The 8,318-nt window shown below is 44.0% G+C and overlaps 3 protein-coding genes across 4 annotated transcripts in view; 1 reads left to right on the plus strand and 2 right to left on the minus strand.

The window, feature by feature from the left end:
• LOC131885567 (serine-rich adhesin for platelets-like) overlaps positions 1-370 on the minus strand; it is a 45,025-nt gene extending 44,655 nt beyond the window's left edge. For both annotated transcript variants that reach the window (XM_059233639.1, XM_059233640.1), the window contains exon 1: positions 13-370. The gene's annotated coding sequence lies outside the window, so the exon portion shown is untranslated. The remainder of the gene's footprint in view (positions 1-12) is intronic.
• A 2,467-nt stretch (positions 371-2,837) lies between these two features.
• LOC131885576 (achaete-scute complex protein T8-like) lies at positions 2,838-4,446 on the plus strand. The gene is made up of 3 exons (XM_059233651.1): positions 2,838-3,744; positions 3,816-4,093; positions 4,181-4,446. Exons 1-3 carry the CDS (start codon positions 3,354-3,356, stop codon positions 4,337-4,339), a joined length of 828 nt encoding a protein of 275 aa, XP_059089634.1. The 5' UTR covers positions 2,838-3,353; the 3' UTR covers positions 4,340-4,446.
• Positions 4,393-7,315, minus strand: LOC131885572 (organic cation transporter protein-like). The gene is made up of 8 exons (XM_059233648.1): positions 6,845-7,315; positions 6,257-6,367; positions 6,010-6,186; positions 5,835-5,938; positions 5,609-5,763; positions 5,229-5,536; positions 4,866-5,169; positions 4,393-4,793 (listed from the first exon to the last, which is right to left on the minus strand). The coding sequence occupies exons 1-8, from the start codon at positions 6,962-6,964 to the stop codon at positions 4,462-4,464; spliced, it is 1,611 nt and encodes a 536-aa protein (XP_059089631.1). The 5' UTR covers positions 6,965-7,315; the 3' UTR covers positions 4,393-4,461.
• Between the last annotated feature and the right edge of the window lie 1,003 nt (positions 7,316-8,318).

Below are 8,318 nucleotides of genomic sequence, written 5' to 3' on the forward strand. Positions count from 1 at the left end.
CTGTCTTCTTACCGTGATTCCTTTGATCCTGACTGTCGTGGGGCCCTCAATCACTGACTCGAATGGCACACGGAACACTTTGCTGGAAACCACTGTGCAACGTTTTAAGCAACCACCCAGATATCGCACTTGGAACTCACTTTGACGAGATGTTCACCATTACAAGTGGAGCAAAGATGACATTTCTGTTTTCTTTGCCCGGTTCACTTAATTCCCTGGTTCTTACAGTTGTTGAGCACTACAACCACGAACAACTGATGGACTGACGTTCAATCTAGCAAAGCCATGCCAACGACGAGCTTCCAGTTACAAACGCAGACCTGTTGGAGGGGGCCCTTTCGGTGGTGAGCACTCCTGGAAGGAAGTTAGTTCGGTGGATTGGCCGGCTAGAAGGACCCGGGCCACCCTATGATTGTTCATCCGCGTGAGCGTCAGGATCCACCGACTTTGGGAGCTCTGACTTTGACTGCACTTTGAGGATCGAGATCATTGCTGCTGATCTTCGGCGTTGAACAACGCTTGTGGAAAGAAGACGAGGGAAACACTGGGTTGCACTTCAAGAAAATCGGCATATGATCTTTTTTTTTTGATGGGCAATCTTCTGGCTTGAAGCAATTGCACTCCCATATCATTATATTGCATGACTAAATCCGTGTGTGGTGTGGAGACACAAACCCGACGTTCAGAGATTTCCAAATGTGGTAGGTTTATTAATTGTTCGTCCGTTAGGCCAGAGATTAATTTCGCTAATCATCAATCCGTTTAATTTAACATCTAAATGGCCAAAGCTGATGAGTAATGCAGCTAAAAAAATGACAAATGATGTTCCAATAATTGAATATGCTTCCGGAAAAAAATGTAAATTTGATTTCAGGAAATTCAGTGCTTCGCATACAGCGGATTCAAGAAATCGTTTGAAACCAATATTTCAACCAATCATCAATCCCCGGAAAACAATGCTTAACTACATCAACGATTTGATTTCGGTCCATGTTTTCCATTTGTTACGTGTCCTGATCTTTTCCTAATGGCCCCAAGGAGATTGCGAAGACGATAAATTCAATTATGCAAATCCATATCCGCACTAACTCTTTAAAGAGCGCCGCGAATGAGGGAAGAAAAGGCATTTACCGTGCACCGTAAAACACCCGACAATCGTCGATCAAGTTTTCTCAAGGAGGCAGGTGGTAGTGGCAATAATTGCGCTCAAATTAGGTCCTATATTTGAGACTTGTCACACAATTTGATTTTCAAAATCACGAAGCTTCATGGCTTATCGCCCTCCGTACAGACAACAAATCTTTATGCCTCCTAAATCATCCAGTCTTTGCTAGGCTGAAGAGGATGCATCAAAATGGAAAGTGATCAAAAGCAATGTGTCTTCACTGAGCTAAGTAATGGGACATCCAACGGTAATATTATTGTGGCTAACGGGACTCTTGGCCTTCACGTCAAAATATGGTCACGTGTGTGCCTTTCATGCTCTTCGATTGGCATAGATCCCTGGGATGAAAAATGGAAATCATGATCAGTTCTATTGAAAGAGATGGAGAGGTGCAATTCGTTTCTTTCTTCTTGTGTCTATGAGATGTGTCAAGTGATGCAAAGAGGGCTGGATTATGCGAGGTCAAGCCATAGCTAACCGGCGATATCTACCTTTTTCGTTCGCCGCGCAAGCCAAATCTTTTCACAGGGAATTACGAGCCTCGTTAACAACCAATAGAGCACTAAATTCGCCAAGGCCTCTCACCATAAAATGTGCGAATTTTTCATTGGACATGAGTGGTAGGATGGAGGAATTTGAGCTGACAATCCAAGCCTGATTGTCGACTCTCCAAGATCAGTAGGTGACAATTACATAAATCCCAGTCTTAAAATGCCAGAAGAGGATTTTCAAGTCAATTCCGTGAGCACCAGTTCGAATACCATCGCAGTAATAACTACGGTTAGTTCTTCGACATGGGATGCCAACATTAAAAGATGAGAAGCACAAGCTGGTGGACACTACGAATATATTGACATACTCGAGTATTCTCTTATGCTATTTAGCAATGACCCGCTTGATGTCTCGTTGGGTGCGTGGAAAGCAAATCAGAAAGATAGAAAGCTATGCAAGGCTAATCTCTCCTGAAGTGTCGCCATGGTTATAAAAGCACAGAGATGAAAGGCATTTTAATGGCATGGTCCGAGAAATGGTGGAAATGCAGTTTTAATCGCCGTCAAATGTTGCACTTTACGTAGCTCGTCATTTTTCATTCGCTTTGTTTTCCTCTCAAAAAAATGAACTCAGTCCAAATAAGCGACCAAAGTAAATTTTGAAAGTGTTAGAAGGGTCAGTCAGCCAATGGTACGATGGGAAATCGTCGCATGATACGTATCTTTAACAAAGTTTTAACGAGCTAAAATGACATAAACCATTTCAGGTCCCGTGGATTCGCCCGTACACTTTGGATTAAATTGGCGGATCTTGGCCGCAATTAAACCAAGGAGAACCCTGAGACTATACTCAACGTTTCTGAGGTGAAGGCTTTCAGTCGAAGGCGATTGATTACAACTGATCCACCTGCTTGGCCTCTAAACCACGAGTGCCACAAGATCTTATCAGTTAACGAGCCTAATCACTCAATTTCCCTTGAGAGCGCACACTCACCGGGTATGAGAGAGACTCGGGCACTCACCTGGAGGCTCTTTCTCTCTGTCCCTCTGCCTCTGTGTGCCTCTGTGTGGTTCTCCTCATGAGAACCGAATACCACTGTTTGCATGTTGGATGAGTGTCATCTAGAGATCTTCTCCTGATGGGATCAATCCTTTGTCTCGGGTGGCATCTGCTCCAAACACGGCCAAAGTTGGGAAGTCGCACTCGCCCTCTCCCAATGGCACCACAATTCGACCTGGAAGAGGGCCAAGAGACAAATGGTTTGAGAGAGCAATAGACCTACCTTTTAAAGTTTGTAATTAATACCGGGTGATTCAACTGACCTTGTTTGTACAAAGTAGATGATTTCGTCACTTTGACGTTTCTTAGAACAAACCGATTTGGATGAATGTGTTTATCCTGTACCGGAAAAGTTGTCATTTTGGACCCTTTTTCACTTTTGAACCACTCCACGCCGTGGAGGGTGAGTGGTTGTTCCTGAAATATGTGGGTAAAAGCTAACTTTCCTAGTGTGGGTGAGCTGACAAGTCTGTGAATATCGTACTTGGGCAATACGCCTGATACCACGAACCTGATTCGATCTGATTATCAATTTCCGAGGACAGGAGCGGGTTGGGAATCTCCTGGATCCAGCCAGTCAGTGATCCCCGAGTGAGTGTACCACGAGGAGGTGGAGGATTTGGTGGAGGAGAATCTCATGGCAAATCCTATTGCAACCCTGGCCATCTCAACCATGGCCACCACCACAACTTTTTCGTCGGATTTCCCAAACGAATACACGCCATATGGAGAACCCGAACCTTTCCTAGACCTTCAAGAACGGGGCTGTACAACAAACGCTATGGATCAAGCTCAGGACACTGGACTAGAGCTAGATAGCCTTCAAATAGCTTGCCAAGATATATTCGCGCCCGAAGAGCACCCACTTCCGGTTCAATCAGTGTGTCAGGGTGACTATTACGTCGGGACCAATCGTGATCAAGTGAACCTGGATTGGAATGTGGCGTCATATCCGGAAGCATGTGTGACCTATTCAATGGAAACAGTGAAGGTAGTCGAGGAACATGATTCTTTTCCCAGTCAAGATGGTAAGGCCCATCAATCTCTTTCATCTGACTTGAGTACGTATGAGATCAATCAATAGTTGAACTCTTGTTAGGAGAAGTCTCCACGTCCACTCCCATGCACAAATCAAAGAGACAAGATGCAAGCGATTCAAGTCAAAGAAAAGCTCATAGGAGGAAATCTACCAAATTGCCCAAATCGCCCGAATCCGAGCTGCGCCACTCCAAGAAGAAGTCTGCATATAAGCACGTCCCACACGCCGAGAAACCGGCTCATTTAGTGGCCAAACGGAATGCCAGAGAAAGAAAAAGAGTCCATGCTGTCAATTTGGCCTTTGTCAATCTGAGAAAAAGTATTCCCTTCGAAAATAAGGTAAAAAGAGCGAGAGAGAGAGAGGGGGTTTTGCCCTCACACGCGGCCAATAATCTGCTGGTACTAATTGGCTAGATCTCATTTCAGAGGGGCAAGAGAGTCAGCAAAGTCAAGGTGCTACAACGAGCCATTAGTTATATCATGAATCTCCATCATATGATACGCGAACACGATGGCACGTCTCATGAAACAGATGAAAACGCCTTCGTTCTCACGGCGGATGATTCGCGGTTATTCGACTTTTAATTGCCATACAGAATCAATCAAACTGACTAGAAAACTGACCATTCTACGAGAGGTTGTATAGATAGAGTGTATTGATCTTCCGCCGTAAACAATCATTAAAGTTGAAAATAAAAATGAACGTATTAAATTGAAAAGAATTTTTGAACCTTGCCGAACTCCTCTCCTTCCTCCAAAGAATCGGGTAGTTTCTTGTTCTTCGTCTCTGGTAGAAAAAGAACCAGAACTGAACCAATTAGAGAGAGCACACCAAAGACCACTAAAGGGATATCCCGTCCCAATTCCCGTCCAAAAATGGGCGCTAAAATCGATGCAAATCTGGCGCACATGTTGGAGGCCCCGTAACCCGTATTTCGTACTACGGTGGGGAACATTTCATTGGCAAACATGTGCAGGGTGAAGAAGCAACCGGTAATGCAGAACTTGCCCAGGAGGCCCGTAACTATGGAGGCTGTACCTGAAACGAGAGGACGGACGTATGTACAGTTAAGAGCATTTAGTTACCGTTTATTGAACATTGGTCGCTTACCAGCGGGTACCACTAGTGTCACGCCCATGAATATAGCCGAGAAGAGTAAGCCAAGGGATAGGAGACCCCTGCGGCCTAAATATAAAAGAATGACAATGACCAGGGGCAGGACGGGTAGCTCGATAAGTCCGGAGATGAAGAAGTTGATATAGGTGTTGCCGGGGAAAAGGGTACCAACGTTTAATGTTAAGGCGTAATACACCAATGAGCAAGTGAACCACAAGTAAAACTGAATCAGTGCCTTTTTTCTCATGTTAGGCGTGGCCAGAAGGTGATAGAATCCAGTAAAGATGGACGCCTTCTCCTGTAAGAGTTCTACATTAGTACCTTTGCTGGACCTTTTCAGAAACTCTGCCTCCTCACATCGTCCTTGGATGTTCTAAAAAGAACTGTATCCTCTTTCCAAACCAAGCCATTGATATTGGCTCCTTGTCTCAGAGCGCGTTCTGCTTGGTCCAATTTCCCAACGGCTAGAAACCACTTTGGACTCTCCGGAACGAAGAAGAACACCACAGCCATGGACAAGGCTCCCACACTGATGACTGATTGCAAGTAGATCCAGTCTTGAATGTAGTAGGCCAAAAGGGGCGTTGTGATGTAACCTATGGTCCAAAACACGCCTTTTCCTACGCCGATGATGGTCACCCATTTGCCGCCCAATAGTTCAATACCTATGGTAATGAAAGAAATTCACCTTGTTATAAGCTCGTTTGATCAATGGACAACGCCCTGTTTGGTCTCACAGTAGGTGTTAAACGCAGAGCTAGCGGCAATCAAAGTGAACCCCATGCAGAATCTCATACAAAGGTACATATAAATATTGATTGAGAACACATTGGCCAAGTCCGAGATGAACAGCAAGGCCCCAAACAAGGATATGGCTTTCAGTCTTCCGATCCTGAATATGAGTAAAATTAGGAGGGTTATTCACTGATTCACATGTTAATTGTGGCCGTGTAATATTCCTACTTGTCCGATACATGTCCGGCTACGACACACCCACAGGTTAGTCCGATCATAAAGACTGATTGGGCCAAGGTCACGAGATATTTCCTCTCACAAACCAAATCGAACTAAAAACAATAGGGGACAGTTTGTGCAGGCACATCCATCTACGTAGATTGAAGTAATAACTGGACCTCACGTCAGTCACAATGGTTCGAACAGTGGTGTTATACCAAAAGCTGGGACAACCCGTCAAATTCAAATAGGGCTCCTTGGCCAGATCAAGAGTTTGAACTTGCTCGCTATCAAGTTGATCGTAGTTGAAATTGTATATTTGGCATATTTCCCGTTCCGTGCTTTGACGTCCATCTTCATTCTGCAATGTGGAAAATACCCAGGGGTCGGTCTTCTTGAAGGCTCTAATGCCCATTGAAATCCGCACTCACGACTCCCAAGGGACTGCTGAATTTATTCCACTCCTCTATCGAAGAGAAAGCTCCGGATTGGTTTTGGATATCGCACGTAAAGTCAGGAGTCTTGGACAAGAAACCCTGAGCCTAAAATACCAAAAGAGGATGTCAAATTCCACAGCCGTTTTCATTAATCACGTGCCACGTACGCTTACGTTTCAATGAGAAAAAAAGTATTCATTATCAGCTTCTAATTTCTGCCTCAACATACAAAATATTGAAAAACTGTTTATATTGCCCATACAAACACTACCGGCATACAACAGACACAGAATTAACCAACTAAATTGTTCGCAGCATCTGTAATATAGCTTTCCAATTCTTAACACAACCGTGACTCCGTGGGCGGACAATACATAGTAGGTAAAACGGAATCTATCATCATCATCATCATCATCATCATCATCATCATCATCATCATCATCATCATCATCATCATCATCATCATCATCATCATCATCATCATCATCATCATCATCATCATCATCATCACTCCACTTTCTGTGCGTGGAAATTGTGCTCATCGAATCAGCTGTTCCATTGCCATGAACAAGTGGTCCTTACCAAGATGTGCCAAGCCGTTGGCGTGCTAACCGCTGTGGCCACCACGGAAATGAGCATGGCTTGCCATTTCCCGAATTGTCCCACTGCGGCGTGGACCTGATCAATCTTGTCCTCTGACATGTTGTCACTTGACCAATCAACTCATTTACAAGCACTCTCAAACTGGATCTGAGTTTTTTCGTCCGTTTTATCTTGGTCGAGACAAGAGCTTGATGAATTCTGTCCAAGACACCACGAGAGTAGCAAATTCTAGTCACGAATATCAACTTGTGTAAGTGGAGAATGACCACAAGAGGGTGTATAAATTGATTGCGCCCATCCGTGTGGTCCTCCCCTGTTAGTGTTAGATGTCCTTTGGTATTCACCCTCAAAGTACAGTGTCACACCGCCTTGAGGCCCAGATGAGCTTGGAGTATGTGCGCACAATGGTGTTCTCAATGCCCTGGCTCATCGTACGCGTAGTTACCTGAATTGAGAGCATACTTCTGTATGCCTTGGCGCACTTGGGATTAGATTCTGAGCTCCTCTAAAACGTGCACGTGAACACGCACTTGAAATGCTGCTGGAGCAGGTCTGTATCCCCTGGCCCAATGAGATTGTGTAGTACAGATCAGATCGTGAATGCTACATACAGAATGGATGGGAGCTGGAAATGTACTGATGATGCGAAGGCAAGAACTCCCTGCCTGGGATTAGAGTTGGGGTACTCCGGTCGGTGGGTGGCTTTCTATGGCCCCTTTTACTTCCTTGTACGCGACTTCGATTTCGTTCACTTACAAGATATTTTTCTCTCATCAGCTCTTTTTTCTTTTTTGTGGATGAGTTCAGTCGGAGCAGCGCAGGGAATAAATTGGGGGTGAATAACTTTGCGTGCATCAGATGATAACTAGATGTATGATGGTCTAAAATAACGAAGATGACATATTTTTGTTTCTTTTATTACTATCATTCATAAAAGTACACGATATGGAGTCTAAATAGTGTCTACTTAGAAAATGGAAAGCAGATTAAGAGGCAGCGCGAAAAGTCCAAGAGCCTTCCAAGTGTATCCACGTGGCTTGGGTTCAAACCCCGTTGTTTGCAAGGTAAGTGCTTCAATTTGAAGAGATCGGGGACAGAAGTAGCCATTTGGAGGCCATTTGAATGTACAAAGTAGCCACTCGGAGGCCACTAGTATTAATACTTTTTCAGTTAATGAAGCATGTCAATCAGTAGTTTCATGGAACAGTGCACTTTTTTTCATAACAATTAATAGAAGATTATCCACTTTCAGGGTATAAGTTACTCATTACTTTTTAAGTAACGCTAACGGTAATGCCTTACTTTTCTGAAAATGTAACGGTATGGTATCGGTTAAGACCCGTTTTTTTTGCCCTCCCGTTACACTTATTAATTTTTCTTTTTTAAACGAATAAAAGAAAAAATGTGCAAAAATTTCCTTCCCGATGTTTTTTTAAAAATTCCGTTTCAAATG

This window comes from Tigriopus californicus, chromosome 8, assembly GCF_007210705.1.
Source record: "Tigriopus californicus strain San Diego chromosome 8, Tcal_SD_v2.1, whole genome shotgun sequence".
NCBI classification, from domain to species: domain Eukaryota; kingdom Metazoa; phylum Arthropoda; class Copepoda; order Harpacticoida; family Harpacticidae; genus Tigriopus; species Tigriopus californicus.